Below are 18,675 nucleotides of genomic sequence, written 5' to 3'. Positions count from 1 at the left end.
AATGCCAGGTCAGAGCTACTTCCAGATCCTGCATCAGCAAGGAACTGAAAACACAACCGAGACAAATTGGAGCCAACCTCCCACACACAGACTCAGTACCCAATCCCCAGATGCATGGTCTTGTCATCTTGATTGTCAAAGCCAGTAAAAGCTATGATCTCTGTCTTCTATACTAAAAGTGAACTGTGAAAATGTGCTCGGGAGAAGCAGTTAAAAACGAGTCCATCATCTGGACAGTACAGATAGGTATGAATCGCCGTCACAGAAGTATCACAGGATAAATAAAGGTGGAGCCTCTGCAAACTATGGAACAGAGCAAAATAAAAAAAATCAAACACAACAGCACTATGTACTTAGAAATTTCTGTTCAAACATGGTTGAGGCACTAAAAGCAGAATTTATACCACAATGTCTAATTTTAAGGAGTTCCTCTTTGCCAGACTAAATCTGCTTCCATGCTCTTAACAGAAATTTGATCACTTATTTCTGTAACATTGCCACAGCAGTTAGGTCAATGCTAAATGACTTTGAAAACTGAACCTTCAATGTACAATTCAGCAAAGCATTATAATTATTATCATATCTGATGAAGTAGTTCACTTTTCTTAGTGACTTTTAGAAAGAGACAGCCAGTTTTTGCATTTCTATACTTAATAAAAATGGCCAATATTTGTTTATAATACTTTAGGATTGGGTCAGCTTGCCTTGCTTCTCTCTCAAAACATTGCTTAACATGACTACTTTCTATCTTTTCCTAAACTTAAACCACAGTAGGTCTGAAAGTCTAATACCTGCTCTCCTGCTTTAAAAAAAATGCAAGGGTAGATAAGTTTTCCCTAATGGAAACTATACCTTAAACAGCTAGTAACACCATTTTCTCCAGAGATGTACATGGGTGAGGTAGAAAGGTTTGTAAAGGACAATCACTTGTATATTGATTGTTAGGACCTACAGGCAAACACTGTGCTTCTAGAAATACTGCTCATGTGTTCATATATTGCTCTTTTCAACTTTCATCTCTGCCAATGCAGCAAATTCAAATGCCTCAGTCTCCATTTAATCCTTGATTGCCAGTCTGAGACCATGTTTGTTCTGAACACATTTCTTGGGACAGAGTCTGGGACAATGCTGACTCATTTCATATCCCCATTGCTGCAGAATGCCAAACAGCATGAGCAGTCCCTTACACTCCCAGCCAGTCCTTGCTGAAGGCTCTCCAGAATGAGTCATGTATCTCAGGCTCTCTTTCTTTACAAACCCCTGACTGAAGCCAAACAAGTAATGTCAGTTAGATATATCTTCTTATTTAGTACAGTGGGGAACCACTGCTCACATATACGGAACTGAAAAAGAACTGAAGAGTTCTCTTCCTCTTCCTAACAGAGCTACCCCAGGCTGTCACACAACCACAACATACACTGAAGACATCAGCTGAAGGCAGGAACTATGTGGAGCAGATAAAAGATGCATAAATTCATGCCACATACTCTAAACCAGAGTTTGAGTGCCTCAGTGCCAGAAGCAGAATGCAACTGTGTTGGTGAGCAAAGAGAAGCAGGCTGTCACCCATCCAGAAGAGACCAGGAGCTAAAAATTCCTCTATATTTATGGCTTCAGTTATGGTTTGAGAGCTACTAATTTGCATGCAACCTGTGCTCTCTGGCAGGTCTTCTTGGCATTCTTCTTGGGGCCACAGGCCAAATGCAAACCTGCAGGCAAGTTTCAGTTCCTGCAATCATTTCCTACTTTTGTAATAATGTTGCCAGGGCGAGAGCACCTGGTGGAAGGGAGGTATATCTCTTTTCCCCTGAAGTTGCAAAATATGACCGGGAGAGTTGTGACAATTTTGGGAAGGGGGACCAGAGCAGAGCAAGATGACAAGAGTGATTCCTCTGTAATAGTGTGCAGGGGCTAAGGAATTGCACTCCTGTCTAAATAGGAGAGTTTACACAGCAATGGTAGAAGGAAATGGAGTGAGATCAAACTAGAAGACTTATCTAGGCAGACGACTCTATCAATAAGGGCTTGTCAGGTGCAAAATAAACTAGAGTGCAAATTTATAGGGATAAAGCTGCTTCATGCTTGCTTGCCCTTGCAAGAGATCCTACTTTGCTCTTGGTCTGCAAACAATGTTAGAAATGCAGATCTGCAGAAAACCCCAGGCTAGCTAGTCATGAGACAGCAGTCTTATCATGATGGCAGGAAATGCTAACCCACCCTCCTAACTGTACCTAACCCCTTCATACACCTTCTACTGGCATCTCTGACACAGCACTCCACTAACACATACTGTAAGTATCTTCCTGAGGTTCAGCTTAGGCTTGTCCAAAACTGGAATCAGAAGGAACTGCTAACTAGGCTCCTTTTGCATCTCTTCCCCAATTAATAGGCAGTATTCCTTTAATTTGTGATATAGCCCAGGAGTTTAAGTACATTCTATAGCCTTCAAAAACCAAGTATTGCCCCGTTCAGTTACTTGCCTATACTTACATGGGATAATCAATCTGATGTTGTCTGACTGTTTCAAGTTCTTTGTTTTCAAACTGTTCAAATTTCTTCACAATTCCTGTTTTTTCCCCACTGGAAGCATATATAAAGTCAAGAACCTGGACACCATCTGCAAAATAAAACCTTTCTAAATCTGACAGACAGAAAGCATAGAAACTAATCAATTAGCTCACATTCCTACAGTCAAACATTTAAAGCACACAACAGATCAAAAGTTAACACAAACTCTCAATAAATCCTTATATACAAGTAAACTTGCTGCTGTTAAATATATCACAGTCTTGGACCAAATAACCCACAAAAAGTGAAATTGTTTCCAGATGGAATTAGAAGCAGAACAGACTTATTTAAATCTAAGATACTTAAAGAACCAGTTAGTAAACAAGAAGTCTTAATTTCTGTTATTCACTTAAATCTCATCCTAGCTTTGGTTATGCCTAAGTGACATTTCTCCACACCTCTTGGACTTGCTCTTCATTTGTGCTTCAATGTATTATACACATGCATAGATACTAATTCTGTTCTTAACTGAAAGGGATAATCCTGTATAAAATTGATAAAGCTGTGCATCCTAATAAACAGGAGAAAAATCTTCAATGCCATGATATATCATCAGCTTGCCTAGAGAAAACCAAAAACCAAACAAAAAGCCATCAAGCAATCAACAAAATAAACCAAAACCTGAGCAATTTGTTACAATATTATTTAAAGAAACAAAATTTTAATATTATTTCCTCCTACTGTCTATTAAACTGATTTAATCGGTAACAGAAATAGATAATACAGCCAATAAGATGTTTCACAGTGTTGTCAGATATTACATGCTGTCTCCAACAAGTATTTTAGAAAGCCCATAAAGGAAGTAAGATGCTCCCTGTTCCTCTTCAGAGAATTTACATGCCAATGTAGTGAAAATAAATGACACAAATACCATAATGGGATTTTCTCAGAGAGAACCGTTTAGAAACAAATGTTCTTTTTCCTTCTAAGTGTTCTGCTTTGAGAATGCATTGAGAGCAAAAGAATTGTCAGCAAGTATAAAGCTAGAGATAGGCAGGGAGAAAAAAAAGAACTCAAAAAATCTAGAAAGAAAAGTTGTTTCAGTAATCTATACAGTTGGCAAGACAAGATTTTTTATTTAAAACTACTGCTCTTTTTCCTAAAATGCTTGTTCATAATGGTTCCGGGGGAAAATAAAGAGGTGCTATAAAGTTTAGCTCACTAAAAAGACTTGAAAATATGAATATGAGTCCATCATCTTAAGCAGAAAGAGAACACTTGTGTGAGGATTATGTGTGCATGAACTGCAGAACTGATTCTGAAATAATATAGTAAGGGACTGAACAACTCTCTCTGAAGATAAAGAAATTATGTCCACTGACTTTGGTGGGTTTTGACTAAAATTATTTGAATACACTTAGAAAATAGGAAGTCAAGCGGCTACCAACTTCCAGGCTGGCTGTAATGAAACAATCTGAAGAGCAGGATGGCTTCAGCAACTTGCAACTCTAACCTCACAGTTATGGAGATTACATGTTCAACAACACTTCCCAAGTAAACCACTGTATGTAACATTTACTATTTATTACCAGTAAGCAGCTTACCAGAGATGTTATTAGTTTCCTTGGGGAAAAAAAAGTGACATTGCACCTACCACTTTCATGAGGGCACTGAGGTATCCTATTGGCCTGGAGCATCCACAAATAGTCAGCACCCCACTGAAGACAAACTTTGTGGTCCTTATATGGCCGTTCAAAAGGTGGAACTGCCTCTAAAAATGTGTAATTCTTGGCAACTGCAGCCTGGTAGTCTTCATTCTGCTCATCATCATAGTTGCTAGTTGATTTGTGACTAATCCATGCATACAGTATCACACTGTGCACTATTATTGAGTTTCTGAGGATATAATCATCTCTGTAAACCATGATGCTCGGAAATTTCAAGTGTACTTGTCGAGTTCTGCTAACATAAAGGTTCTTCTCATCCTTCCATCTCCTTCTATACACTGGTACACCAGTCTTGAACTCAGAGGAGGCTACTGCTTCCAAACTGACAATACAAGGCTTAGAACATAAATACTGAACTGAAACCTCAGAATTGTTAAGAACTTTCTTTTCTAAAATGTTTAAATAGATAAAGTCTGCATAATCCATATTCTTCTGAAACTGTGGAGTAACTGCTGTTGTCTGTAGCGTCTCCTTTCCGAAGGACAGCACAAAGTTCTGGAAGAAAACCCAAAACACAAACATGTTAACCAGACAATCTAAGATTATGTGATTACTCCTACACTCACAGTAATAACAGAACCTGCACCAGCATGTTTATATACCATACTTTAACTTCAAAATATGAGGTTTCTTTTACCCAGCAAGTAGACATGGATTACTGGAGAGCCACCATCAACACTTTAATGGTAACAACTTCTCTCTACATCAAAGTCTCAAAGTTACACATGCTTCTACAAACAAACTGTATTTACAGGGTGTATCCTTCAGGCCTTATGCAAGTGGAATCCGGTAAGATAGCGACTTACACGTCACACTATTTAAACATGCTCCTAGGATCAGGCCTAAGGAGCATACAGGAAAATGTACTGGCATATATTCACTGTGTATCATTGTTTGCTAGAATTGCCACAGCCTGATGTTTCTGTATCTTCTTAAAAAGTTAGCTAATTTTGTTACCTGTCATGGGACAAAAAAACAACAAAGATTTCCTGAGAATGAATTAATATTCGTGAAGTATTTAATTTTTGACATGTTCCTATCTTGAAGATGGACTTGGAAATCTGAGCAGCATGACCAGCAGGCAGAATTTGCTCAGTTTTGCTCTCCACAGCTATGTACATTATGTATAGTTTGAGAGTGAGTGCCTGGACATACAACAGGATTATCCTTTATGCTGAAGTTCTTGTCTCTAAGGCTTCAAACAGCTTCTTTTCTTTCTGCCCTGCAGTCACATCCAGCTTGATGCACTGCCAAGGATACTGGGGATTATTCAGCTCTGAGGACAAGCCACCAGCACAGCAGTTCCAACAGGTCCCCTGGTCTTTCTAAAACATTCAGAATTGTCACTTAGGATTACCAGGGAAGATGGTCATTATGATTGCTCCAAATGAGATTTATTGATCTATCTTGAGTAACTTTTAATTTTGCTAAGATTAAACAAATTAAAATAAAATTTATCTTAGATACCTATCTTGGATTGATGACTTTTTCACTGTGTCTTTCAAAATATTTAAAAGGTTTGGCCTAGGCACTAGTACATTTCTAATCCTAGAAATTATGTGCTGTGCACCTGGAGGACTAGACCTTGCCTGCAATTCTATATGGGAATCAGTAGAAGTCCCTAATGATAAATTATTTTGCTTTTTATTTCTTAAGAATATGTTGACGCTCTTTTAGGACTACACTGAAAAAACATCAAGCCAGTAAGACCTGTGAAGGTGTAAATATTAGGAAAAGTCAGAACTAAGTCCTATACTACTTTCTTGTTCCTACAGATGAGGACTTTTGGATTTTTTTATTATCTGTGATCAAATGCTATTTTCCCCCCAGCTCCCTGCCTCCTAAAAGGTGCAAAAGAGCTCAAGGGTAGTTAGTGGAACACAACTATGCATAGAGGTGCTGTTTACTTCAAGACCTTGACTTTATTAAGGGCAGACACTGGAAGACATAACTGAATGAGGGAACTTTTGGATGAAAAAAAGATATCATTGCAAGCAGATCAGTAATTTTGCTCTAGATCACTAGATTTATTTAGTGTTCCTAGGAAACTTAAACCACTTTCCATAATTGCAACCAAATGCTCTTTATCTTTTTGTATCCAACAGGAGACACTGCAAGCAAGATGTGCAGTGGTGCTGAACATAAACAAAGCACCAAAATATACACCTTGAACAAATAAAATGCTAAAAACCCATAAAACACTATGCAACCCAGGATTTTGGCTTTCTACAATATTGAGGCTCATCAGATTGACAGCCTTCCTCCCTGTCTTATTTCCCACTCCACAAAATGTGTATTGGTTAGAGTCTGGTGCTAATAATGCCAAGGTTGTGGGTTTGATCCCTTTATGGGCAGTTCACTTAAAGAATTGGACTCAGTGATCCTTGTGGGTCCCTTCCACCTCAGAATATTCTGTGATTTTGTGATATTGTTAAAACTATGCAAACTGAAGGGGCTAAAAAAGGAATAGGAGGTTGTTGTCCATTGAAACACATGGTATGGTGTCTGCCATATGTTGGAATAACATACATACACAAATACTGGGATAAAAGCTGATGAGAGAGGCTTGATTTTAATACTAATTTGAATACCTTTCAGAATTTGACTTGACAAGCTTCTTTTACATTTCCAACACAATTCTTCTTTGGTTTAAATACTTCCAAAAACATCAAAAGCAGCAGCAACAAATTATCCTAAACCTCTTGTACTTGATGGTTATAATTCATATTTCTTGATCTTCTAATAAAAAGTACTTGTAAGTAGCTTAATCTCTGTGATATGGGGGCTGCAACATGAGGAAGGTGGTAATATACCATGAACACAATGCCATGTGGTCATCACAAGATGCAGAAGTCTACCAAGTAGATACTACAAAGCATAGGGGTATTAATGTGTGCTTACCACACACACACACTTACTGTCAAAACACACACAGCCAGCACTTAATTTTCTCAGTGGTTATCCAATACAGAGAGATGGAAACTGGACTCCAGTAAAGACAGCTTGGTCTGGCACAGCTCATTAAAAAAGATGCAGCATGTATGAATATGTTAATCTGATTTCCAGTGAATGGCAGAAATTTTGTGGTGGGGATCCCAAAGCACTAAGCTCTAAAACCCAAAGCCAGTTCTTTGTAGAACAATTTCCATGATGTCCCTAGAGTACTTAAGCACAATGCAACACAATTGCCCATGCCTAAGTTTAGCTCCAGCTCTGCTGAGCTAGTGCCTTTCACATAGTGCCTGATCTGCTAAATGGCTCTGCATTTTACTTTGCATTCTTTGATCCCTGGGTATTACTCAGTACTAATGTGCTGCCAAAATGCATGAAGTGCATTTGAGTATGCTGCTGCATCCCACCTAACAAACAAACCCTTCTGGAGGCATAAACAGCATGGAACAAGAACCCCGACCAACCCCACAGTGATGGAGGCCTGGCAGAGACTGCACACCATAAACTTCCAGACCACGGCTGAGTCTCTGTTACTACTTGGTTGCCACTACACAGTGCATACAGAGTGTATCATCTCAATGTTCCTACTTGGTGAGGAAGCATCTTCCCTTCTTATAATATCAGACAAGGCAGAGTTAAATCTGCATCACCTCAGCCATAAAACAAGGATGAAAAGATTACACATGGAGCGTGATTATGAGACTTAAATATAAAAGTTTCCAGTACACTAAAGAGGCCAGCTACACCAATTCAAAATATTATCATGAACTAGGCAAAGTTCAACAAGACAGACATAAAGGCTTTGTTGTGTGTGGCAACTTAGCCATTAAAGCTGTAAATGTTTTTGGTTTTTTTCTTTTCTTAAATTCTGCTGAATCTGAATGCATTAGCCCAAGTCATCCCATGAGATCTTGGGATAAAAATCAATGTGGGAGGCAAACACTGCAAGCATTAGGAAACTGAACATTTTCAAATGATTTCAAATGAAATGATTGAGCAAGTATTCTTTCATTTGCTGGAGATCTAAACAGGACCCTCCACGAGTTCAGCCCTGCAGAAATTGCACACAGCCCTATGAAACCTGCACCTGTTTGCACAAACCCTGAAGATAACCGCAGTCCTTCACCTGCAAATGCCCAACACGTCATGGTACATTTTAAGATGCGTGAAAAGAAGACATGACAAAAAGAGGTGTTGATCTGCTGCTCTCCATCAGCACCAACACGGTATAGGCACACAAAGACTTTGATAAGAGCTTATGCTTAGCAGCAAAAAAGATAAAATAGTAGTTTAGTAAATGGCCCTAAAACACGGTTGTTTCCATAAGCCAGTGCAGCACTCTGCTCAGTCGTACATCTGTAAGCAGATGTCAAAGGCCTCCCCGTTCTTTGCACTCTAGAAGTTTATCGTCACCCAGGACAGAAAGCTTAACACACTCGGAGGTGACGGCTCGGCGTCCCTCAGTTCAGCATGACCCCGGGGGCGCCAGGCCGGACAGCGGGGCTGGCTCCGAGAGGGGCTGGGAGAGGAGCGGAGCCAGGCAGGACAGCGGGGCTGGCTCCGAGAGGGGCTGGGAGAGGAGCGGAGCCAGGCAGGACAGCGGGGCTGGCTCCGAGAGGGGCTGGGAGGGGAGCGGAGCCAGGCAGGACAGCGGGGCTGGCTACGAGAGGGGCTGGGAGAGGAGCGGAGCCAGGCAGGACAGCGGGGCTGGCTCCGAGAGGGGCTGGGAGGGGAGCGGAGCCAGGCAGGACAGCGGGGCTGGCTACGAGAGGGGCTGGGAGGGGAGCGGAGCCAGGCAGGACAGCGGGGCTGGCTACGAGAGGCGGCCCGGCCCCAGCGCCCCGCCGGGCTCCGGCTCGGGCTCCGGCTCCGGCTCCGGCTCCCCTGGCCCTGCGGCCACGACCCGCGACCGCCCGGGCCGGCCCCTGCCCGACGGCCGGGCTGCCTGGAGACGCGGGGCAGGAGCGGGGCCGGCGGCACTCACCGTGAGCAGGACGAGGAGCAGCGGAGGGGCGCGGCGGGGCTCGGCCGGGGGCCGCATGCTGCTGCTGCTGCTGCTGCGGCGGCGGTGCCCAGCGCGGCAGGGACTGCGGGCGGCCCGGCGACAAGGATGCGGCAGATCCGGCTTCCTGGAGGAGGGGCCGCCGCCCGGGCAGGGCAGGGCAGGGCTGGGCCCCGCTCCGCCGCCGCAGGTGCGGAGGGGTTGGGCCAGAAGGCGCCCAGCCCCGGCCGTGCTGCGCAGCTCCTTGGAGGCTCCTGCAGTTCCGTACAGCAGGCGCCCGTCGGGATCCCGGCGCAGGGCCGCCCCCGCCCGCTCCCGTGGCTCCCCCGCCCTCCCGCCTCGGCGCCGCGCTACCGGCGCAGTCCCGGGCCGGGACAGCTCCGCTGTCGGGCGCGGCGCTCTAGGGCGGGGCGGCGGGACGGGGGCGCATCATCCCGGCTGCCCGGGCCGGGCTGACAGCGCGGCGGTTCCGTGCCGCACTGCGCCCGCCGGCCGCGGGGGGCGCTCCCCGGCGGGCCGGGCGTGTCCCGGAAAGGCCGCGCAGGCCCCGCGCCGCGTCCGCCGGGATCGGGGCCATGGCCGGGCTGTCCCGCACCCTCGGCATCTTCGGCGCCTTCGTGGCCGTGGTGGGCGCCGCCTTTTACCCCATTTATTTCCGGCCGCTGCTGCTGCCCGAGGAGTACAGTGAGTTCCTGAGCGGGGAGAGCTGTGTGTGCCCGGGCGTGGGGAAATGCTGGGGCTGCTGCTTCAGTGGGTGACACCCGAGCGGCTTTCTGCTCGTCTAGGAAATACCTGAAAACCGAAATAATACAGCTCGCCGTACTCTTATTTCAAGTTATTGGCTTTAGAATGTTGAGGTGCAGTTGAAGAAATTGAGATCAGAGAGATGGAGCACCTCTCCTGTGCAGGAAGGTCGAGAGAGTTGGGGTTCTTCAGCCTGGAGAAGAGAAGGCTTCGGGAAAACCTTGTAGAACACTTGAAGAGAGCGTGTAAGAGAGCTGGGGCAGACTTTTTAGTAGGGCCTGTTGCAATAGGACTAGAAGTAATGGTTTTAAACTAAACAGAGTAAATTCAGAGTAGATAGAAGAAGTAAATTATTTATAATAGTGCTAGTGAACTACTAGAACACATTATCCCCAGAGGAGTGGTGGGTGTCCCATTCCTGGAAACATTCAAGATCAGGTTGGACAGGTCTCCGTGTAACTTGATCTAGCTGAAGATGTCCCTGCTCAGAGCAGGAGAGGTGGAATAGATGATCTGTAAAGGTTCCTTCCAACCCAGAGACTATGAGCTCTTCGAGCTCTGTTTCCCTGCTGCAGTTGAAAATCTAAGTTAAAACTTGGCAACCAGTTGTGATGGTGACCAGCTAGAGCTGGTTTCAGTCTGCAGAGTCTCTGAAACTGACTCCTGAGGAAAAGCCCACTTTCCTGCCAGAAACACTTGACAGGAAAATCTGCAAAAGCCCACAGCTGACTCTACCCAGGAAGCCCTCGAAGGCACCTGAAGCTCCAGTGTGAAGCCTCAGTAGCTCCAAGTGGGTGCTCCTTAGGGGAAGCACCATTACTCCTGAACTTCTGTGAAATACTGCCAAAGAAAATGGGGGAAAATTCTGGTGCAACCAGCCTTGCCCCCTCTCTTTATTTTTTATGAAACTGAGCTGATAACATGAAGATAAATGTGGTTAATCAGCCAAGACAACTGAAGATTTCTGGGAAGGAAAAAGAAAAAAGGGTAACAGACTTGCTGATCTTATTGGAGAGGGTTTGGCCTTCTATCAAAGCTCAAGTAAAATTTAACTTGCAAGCAAGTTTTTACTCAAGGTGAAACTTCCTGCAGTTGTGTTTCTTATTCTGTGTTCCCTTTGAAAACTATTACTAAATATTTTTTGCTCATGCTATATTTTCCAAAATACAGTATTAGAAATGTGACTTGGCAGTAAGGAAAGGATAGAACTAGTGGAGCATGTCCTCCTTTGTGCTTGTGAATTATGTGAGTAGATGTTTCCTATTGGTTTAAGAGCTGTTAATCTCTGTTCAGGTTATAAAATGATTGATGCACAGTTAACAAGTGCACAAACTTGTGATTAGATACCTGATTCTAAACCTTAGTTATTGCTGCTGAATCTCCATCTGTTATCACCTTTATCCATTTTCAATGAACTTTTTATGATGCTTATCACTGCAGCATGAGAGGCACAAGCATTTGTTATCACAATACTTGTGGCAAGAATGTGGACTTTCACAGTTGTGGAGTTTGAACGAAAGTATCTAACCTTTGGGGTACAAAGGATTTTCTGAATACAGTCTAGTAAGCTGTATGACAACTTCTGTAAAAGCTCCCACCCTCTGTTGGCTTGAGCTGTGAGTGAATACTCAGTATTTCTGTGTTTGGGGATGCTGTGTCCCAAAAGGTGGGCATTTTGATTAGCATCACATAGCAATCATGCAAAAGGCAAGAGTGAATTTTAGTTACCTGGAGTGACATTGAACTATGTAAACATGAAGTGCTGTCTTTTCTTTCTTCACTCTTGTTTTTCTCCTGTATCTCCCAAATTCTATACAAATGAAGTACATTAACATTCAGGAAGAAGACTTTACTGCATGATTCTCAACCATCTTTAGAGAAGTTCATAGCAATTAACAAATAAGATAAAAGCTACTTGGAAAAACTGTATGTAATCAAATTGTTGATATGAACTGTAAATTGTGCACAAAGGTGTTTGCGTTGATTTCATACAGAAACGTTGTAATTTTGTAGGTTTTTAGTACCTCAGTCTGTTGCTTTGCTGTTTCTAATATTTTCTTGTATCTAGCTTTAAAAAAGACTGTTTCCTCATATGAAGCACACAGTTTAGTGGCAATGATGAAACTTTGAGGCCTTCAGCACAGACCTTTTCCACATGGATTAACTAAATCAGTGCCTTCACAGCTGCTCTTTGTTGCATTTTCACAGATTTCCTGAATTGAATTGTGAGATTCTGTTCCTTCCCCATCTTGTGAGGTGGCTCTCTTGTCGTCAAGACTGAATCTTCCTTGTCCTTCTTTTGGCTTACCTGTCTTCCAAGTTGTTTGCAGTCTCCCTATTGACTGTTCTGTGTCCTATCTGTGCGTTTATCATCTCTTACATTCTTGCACTGGTTTCTTTGCCTGACCAGTTAACAGCTCCTGCTGCTCAACCCAAGTGTGTTCCCAGAATTCTCAGATTGGTTCCTGGTTTTGCCCCTGCCTTTCTTCTACTCTAAGTTTCCATTCAAGACTGAATATCCTTCTCCTTCATGTCCTACAGGAAGTCTCATTCCCTCCCCTAATCTATTCTCTTCTCCCTTTCTGGGTTTTGTGCCTTTTCCTTTGAGATATTGTCTGCTAAAAAAAATGAAATGGAATTACAGTGCTCAGTGATAGATGATTACCATGCAAAGAGAATCAATTTCTGTGATATTCCTGCTGGTCTCCAGTAGCATTAGGCTTGTACCTAGACAGCCTGTTAACATGTAGTGCCAGTGCATTCCCATTGGGACAGGATAATGAAAAATTTCAATTTTAAGGTGAACTTAGTTCTGAGCTTCCTTTGTGAATGCACACCCTGCAGGTTTTTAAAGGCCTCATTCAGTGGTGTGTGCAAAAGGTTAATTCACCTGAGCTTTGAGTTCCTGTTTCAGAGTACCACTGTGGTGGTGAAGTGTGTAACTGGAAGTAGAAGAAAGGAGGGGCATTTAGTAAGGGAAAACAGTGTCGTTTTCTCCATTTCTTTGTGGAAGTGGTTGAATCTTCTAAAGAAAAAAGAAAAGCCTGAGACAGCCCAGTGTATGGGAAAATATCCTTCAGATGCTTAAATTCACGAAGTTTACAAGCAGGAATTTTGTAGGTGCTGTCATGAAATCTGTTTGCAAGATCTTACAGGGCCTGAAAATGGGAATCGCCCAAAACAAAAACTCTTTTGACTAGTTTTATGTTAAGCATATGAATGACAGCTTCTAAAGGTACTAGTCATTCCTTAAGTGCTGGGACCATGGAAGTGTTTTGGCATCTTTACTAAACAGTAGGCATTGTTTTAAGAGGATTATCTTATTGTTTGTAGTCTCTCAAAACAGACTACAGACTATTAGTTTCTTGGTGAAGTAGGAATTCTACATTCTCATTCTGCAGAATTTTACTGAGTAGCACCTAGAATTAATAACATTTTCAAGATTATTTTATTGGGTGCAATCAAGATACCTGGTATTTTGTATTTTTTTAATTAGTGTCTTTTCTGTTCTGTTTTCCAGAGAAAGAACAAGCAATGAACCGAGCTGGTATTGTTCAAGAGGATATTCAGCCTGCAGGTACACTTGATTTATGTGTTTGCATCAATTGTTTTAAAGACCCTCTTGAAGTAAGGCCTGAATATTTACATGGATTTAAATAATACAGTGAAGAATACATTCTATGAAAACATATTTAATAAGCTTGACATTAAATTATTTTTAATAATTAGGCTAATTTCTCACTGAAAAATTAACTATTTTAATGAAACTCAACTTAAAATTACTTAACTGGCCAAATAAATTGCGGAGTTTCCATTGTCTTCACACTTTCTTAAACAGAGACCAGTTTAAACTTCGAAACCAGCTCAGAGCAAACAAGAACCATGGATAGGCTGAGCTGGAGCTATAAAGAGCAATGTTGCACCCTAGTTTTGTGGAATACTGAATTCAGCTGAAACAGCTCATCAGCACTTTGGCGGTGCCTTCTGGCCTCATGGATGGATTGGCCATGCAGAAATCCACTACACATGAAGGAAAATTTGGAATGCAGTGCTAATAGTATTTGGATCCAGCATTTGGCTGTTGACAGTAGAGAGCTTAGAAAGCATATGAAGGAAGTAAAATTCAAGTATAGCAGACTATCCTTGATAGTTCATTTTTTCATAGTGGTAAATGGAGTGGCTGTTCATTACACAAGGCTGGCATTTCTTAATTAAAGATGTGAGAGTGCCTGTCTTGATGAAACATGTAATATCTGAATATGTTAAAGGGTAATGTATTTTTGTTTTTGAAAAAGCCTAACAGCAGTGGGTGAAAATCAAATGACCTTATTACACACATTGGTTAGATCATTAGTGCAGGACTTGCTTTCTAGAGAAGTGGGTGAAATACTGATGAGAAGTAGGAAGGGTATTGTGGAATACAGATCTGATAAACCTGTTTTTTTTACTAAACATTCAAGAGGACTGGACTGGCTTGTTTATCCAAGATACAGGTACTTAAAGACCAGTTCTTCGTGTAAGTTCTCCTTTTCTTCTGAATTTAGCTGCCGATAAGTTATGAGAGCCATTAGTTGAAAATGAAATGTAGACAAATTTAAGCGCAAGGTGCAATTCTAAATGATTGATCCAACAATATTAGAACACCTTACCTATGAGTGTGGCAAATTTTTCCATTCTCTGCGGTTTAAGATCAAGATGAGGTTGTCTTTCTGTATATTTTTGCAAGTTTAAGCAGAGCTGCAAATTCAGTGCAGAAATTGTTGGCTTCTTTCATTGTTCAATACACCAAGCTGGAGTAGCAGACCTGTTTTTTTCTCCTATAGTCTAAATTATCAACTGCTGGTATTCTGATGTTTGATTTGTAGGGTTAAAAGTGTGGTCGGATCCATTTGGAAGAAAGTAATTGGTGACTGGTGTATTGCAAAACTGAAGATGGACGTCTTCAGCTGCTTCTTCTTTCACTGAAGAGTGTCTTTGGGTGTCACTGGAGGAGAATTCTGAATATGCTGTGTGGGCGCATGTGGAGCAACAAACACTGGTTGGAATCCCAAGAGATAAAAACATGCTAGTTTTGAGAGAGAATGCTGGTGCATAGCTAACAAACTGTTAGAAAGCTGAATGATTGAGTATAGAAGTGAAATATTTATTTCCTTGAGAAAAGGAAAAAGGGTTTTCTTCTAATGTGTAGACACTTATAGAGTGAATTATGGATAGAGTAAATCATTGCAGACTCTGCAATTTCCTCCCTAGTTTGAAAGTTACAACATGGTGAGTGTAAATTTGTACATTAAAATTTTTAAACAACTGTGTAAGTTTTTTCATTGTTTTGCAAGTGTGTGTGGAAGGTACCTTGGCTGTCTGCTAGGTGTCCCCCCAACCATTCTTACTCCTGCTCCTCCATAGGACAAGGGGAGGAAATAGAATGACACAGCTCAGGGGTCTGGATAAAGACAAGGAAATTTCTTACCAGTTACTTATGCAGGCAAAACAGATTCAACTTGGAGAAAATTCATGTAGTTAAGTAGAATTATGACACACAACATTTTAAAGGTCATTGCTGGATCCTGTGTGTTTTGAAAAATGTATGTGCAATGTTATTCCTAACATTAGCAGCTGTTTGTTACCTTTTTGGACATCACACACTTTTATTGGGACAACAGATGAAAGACTCCATGTTTACAGTGTTATTTTCCAAACTGCCATTCTGCTACTTGCTGTTCTATTTTTACCTGTCTTTGTCTCTCACTCAGACACACCTCTTCTGCTCAGTTAGTTTTTATTTAGTCCTCTATTATCACTCTAAGAATTAGAATATTTTCTGTTTGCTCGCTGGGAAAATGTGGCTGTGTTTGATTCCTTTGCATGATGGTTGGAGCCAGAGTTAAGTGTTCTCATTCAGTAGGGATCATAGATTGGTTTAGGTTGGGAGGTACCTTAAAGCTCCTCAGGTTCCAGTGCCATGAGTTGGGACACCTTCCAGACTGCTCAGGGCCCAATCCAGCTTGGCTTAGAACACTTCCAGGCATCCACAGCCTCTCAGAGCTACCTGTTCCAGTGCCTCATCACCCTCGCAGTGAAGAGTTTCTTCCTCATATCTCATCTAAACCCACCCTCCTTCAGTCTGAAAATTCAATGCATAGAACAGAGCAACATTGTCACAAAGCTAATTCAGTGTTTGCTGCCAAAAGAGGAATAGAGCTGAAAAAGAGGTCTTTATCATTTAAACCTTTTTTTCAGTGAGACTGCAGAAATGAGAGAGCCTTGACTTTTTTGTTTTCTTAAAACTCATGCATCCGACCATTTCAGCAAAGTTTTTTCATCTAAAATACCTCTTCAGTGAAAATAAAACATTGCTGATAGGCAGATACTCCATCTATAACTGACAAGCTGCAAACCAAAAATTTTTCTGGGAATGTGGGAATTTTTCTATTATGCAGCTTCTGTCATTTGGTAATATATGCTTAAAAATCATGTATCGTGGTAGTGTGGAACCATCAGTATAAATGATGTGACAGAGAATGTGAAATTACTTAATTTGGAGTTAAGAGATAAGACAATCTCTGCCACTCATTTACTTTGTGAAGTTGAGCAATTTTCTGAGTCTGGATCTTGTCTAGAAAAATGATAGATGGCTTCAGAACAGTGGCTGCTGGTGGCAGGTGCTGAGCCTTTTGCCTTCATATTACTTAAATGTTGCAAAATGTTTGAGTACCTGAACTCAGTTATTTAGCATTTATAGAACCATACGTGTCTGTTGGTCATGATCACAAATTCCTTCCAGTGCAGAAAGGCTTGGCAAGTTTTGTAATTACCAATTTGTACAGAATTTACAGCAGTTGAGTGCTACTGAAGTGAATCTAAAAAACTGTGCATTGGTGTTAATGAGCATTGCTTCCCCTTCATGTTCCATCTAATAAAGTGGGAAGTAAGAGTTGTTCACTACTTTCATAACCTCCAACAACTATTAATTTGGTGATTGTGAGAGACTAGGCCTGTGTTCTGCAGAGCAACTAAATTTGCTAGTTTTGGTCAAATTGTTCAGATTGTTTTGATAATAGTGCCTTCTTAAAATATTTTTAAAGCTGTTATCTCTATCCTGTTACATGAATGCATTTTGCTTATTTATTATAGCTGGATTGTGAACAGCAAATATACCTTCAACCCCTGAAGGACTGAAGAAAAGTTTTTAACTTTAAGGGTTTTTTTAAAAGTTTTTGTTGGTTTGACATCCCAACAGAAACTGGTTGTACTAGGTTTTGGTCTGTTGTATGCTGATGTTTTGAAATTATTAAAACTTGTTCCATAAAGAGCAAATCTAGCATTTTGGTGTAAACACAGCTTAGTTTTGAAGCACTGCAGATTGTTGATGATGCAATGGAACCCTCAAGTACAAGCACTTGAGAAGGAATAAATATGGCAAAAGATATGGGCAAATTGCCAGATTATACACATGTGCAGGAAGGAACAATCTCAATAAATGAGCGTGATATTCAGCAAGAAAAATCCCACAGGATTTTGAAAAAATCAAAAGGGATTTTTCTTGTTGAATATTGTAATTATTTACTGAGATTATTCGAAATGATGAGGGGATTTTTTTATCTGTGATACTCAAAGCACATCAAATAGCCTCCAGTTGTCGTGAATTTTACTCTATGTATGCCCTCCTACGAGAAAACAGCCCAGAAGTTGGAGTTCTTATGATTTGCTTTTTTCTAAACCAAATTAAAGCATGTGTTTTCCCTTCTTGCAGTCTAGCAATAATTAACTACTCAATTTCTCTGTATTGTGTACACTCCTACTGACCTTCATGTTAACATGCAGATGCAGCAGTAAATGAAAAGCTGTATTGGCTTTTTCTGTTGTGCCACACAACTCAAAAAGTATGTTTGCTAGTGGAAGGAAATTATTCTCCAGCTTCTGAGAAAGTGCTGTGGAATATGCACTGTTTCTATGTGGACAATGTACAACAGGTGAGAGCAAAACACAAAGTTCAGGTCAAAGCTTAGGTCGGACCTGTGATCCGAAGTCTCTTTCTCCATAGTGCAGACTGTGTGGGCCTTGCAAGAAAAATGGTGCAGTGTTTAAGTCATTGTCTTGGAAAATGGGACTGTTGTAGTCAGTTCCATATTCCACCACGCTTTTGGCTGGCAGCAGGTAAGTAATTTAGCCTTTGAGCTTCAGTTCCATCTGTAAAATAGCCATAAGTAGTGCTCCCCTTCTTTGCAATTGAAGGTAAACACAGGAGTGTGGGGTTTTTTGATGCTCTAGAAAATATTTTTCTTTTATTGTCTGAGAATTTTTCTTCAAGGTTAGGAAAAATTGATCTGAATTCTTGTGAGAATCAGATATTTTGGTTCCAGGAATTTAAAATGTTTTGCAGAATCTTTTCCAGAAGAAAATAACAATGAAATTTCCCAGATTTTTATACTGCTGAAATACTATGTTCTGAGAATGAAAATTTTATGTTTTGGAAGACAAGCAGAAAACTAATCTGTTTTTTACTGCAAATATGAGTAAGTTGAAATCCAATCCAACATGAATGTTTTTTAGAGCTGTACGAAAAAGCAGAAAATTGGTTAGCTTTTTTTGGTGGCCAAAGTGTTTCAGCAATTTTTTGAGACTCAGCAATTTTCTATATTTTGAGTTGCTATTTGTCTTATTTTTTGTGAGAATGGGTCCTCCCTTCTGACCTTGGCATGCCAAAAAAAGCTATTGAAAGCCTGCTAAGAATTACAGGTTCTG

The 18,675-nt window shown here is 41.3% G+C and overlaps 3 protein-coding genes across 6 annotated transcripts in view; 2 read left to right on the top strand and 1 right to left on the bottom strand.

Moving 5' to 3' along the window:
• Positions 1–9,462, bottom strand: part of SEL1L3 (SEL1L family member 3) — a 34,176-nt gene extending 24,714 nt beyond the window's left edge. Inside the window, exons 1-3 of one of the 2 annotated variants that reach the window (XM_056490919.1) lie at positions 9,172–9,462; positions 4,163–4,730; positions 2,491–2,617 (exon numbers count right to left, since the gene is read on the bottom strand). In XM_056490919.1, coding sequence (XP_056346894.1) covers positions 2,491–2,617; positions 4,163–4,730; positions 9,172–9,228 — 752 coding nt within the window. In that variant the 5' untranslated portion in view covers positions 9,229–9,462. The remainder of the gene's footprint in view (positions 1–2,490; positions 2,618–4,162; positions 4,731–9,171) is intronic. The other variant, XM_056490920.1, reaches the window with a different exon arrangement.
• A 212-nt stretch (positions 9,463–9,674) lies between these two features.
• On the top strand, positions 9,675–15,240 carry SMIM20 (small integral membrane protein 20). Of its 2 annotated transcripts, none has more exons than XM_056490929.1 (3): positions 9,675–9,873; positions 13,454–13,510; positions 14,799–15,240. In XM_056490929.1, exons 1-3 carry the CDS (start codon positions 9,765–9,767, stop codon positions 14,834–14,836), a joined length of 204 nt encoding a protein of 67 aa, XP_056346904.1. In that variant the 5' UTR covers positions 9,675–9,764; the 3' UTR covers positions 14,837–15,240. The 2 variants fall into 2 exon arrangements, with proteins under 2 accessions (XP_056346904.1, XP_056346903.1); XM_056490928.1 differs by having other exon boundaries at positions 9,744–11,009.
• Positions 15,241–17,806: 2,566 nt separating this feature from the next.
• The window catches only part of RBPJ (recombination signal binding protein for immunoglobulin kappa J region), a 147,994-nt gene continuing 147,125 nt past the window's right edge, over positions 17,807–18,675 (top strand). Inside the window, exon 1 of one of the 2 annotated variants that reach the window (XM_056490924.1) lies at positions 17,807–17,903. The gene's annotated coding sequence lies outside the window, so the exon portion shown is untranslated. Of the gene's footprint in view, positions 17,904–17,950; positions 18,088–18,675 lie in introns of those variants that run through there. The other variant, XM_056490925.1, reaches the window with a different exon arrangement.

Source organism: Oenanthe melanoleuca, chromosome 4, assembly GCF_029582105.1.
Source record: "Oenanthe melanoleuca isolate GR-GAL-2019-014 chromosome 4, OMel1.0, whole genome shotgun sequence".
Lineage (NCBI taxonomy): Eukaryota > Metazoa > Chordata > Aves > Passeriformes > Muscicapidae > Oenanthe > Oenanthe melanoleuca.
Note: the sequence above shows the minus strand (reverse complement) of the source record. Positions and strands in the feature narration are given on the sequence as shown.

What these genes read in the sequence shown, in the direction of transcription:
- SMIM20 (XM_056490928.1), top strand. Translation starts at nt 10,855, where the DNA reads ATGAAGATAAATGTGGTTAATCAGCCAAGACAACTGAAGATTTCTGGG. An exon ending in CAAGCAAGTTTTTACTCAAG is followed by an intron (nt 11,010 to 13,453) that starts GTGAAACTTCCT and finishes TCTGTTTTCCAG; the next exon opens with AGAAAGAACAAGCAATGAAC. An exon ending in AGAGGATATTCAGCCTGCAG is followed by an intron (nt 13,511 to 14,798) that starts GTACACTTGATT and finishes TTTGATTTGTAG; the next exon opens with GGTTAAAAGTGTGGTCGGAT.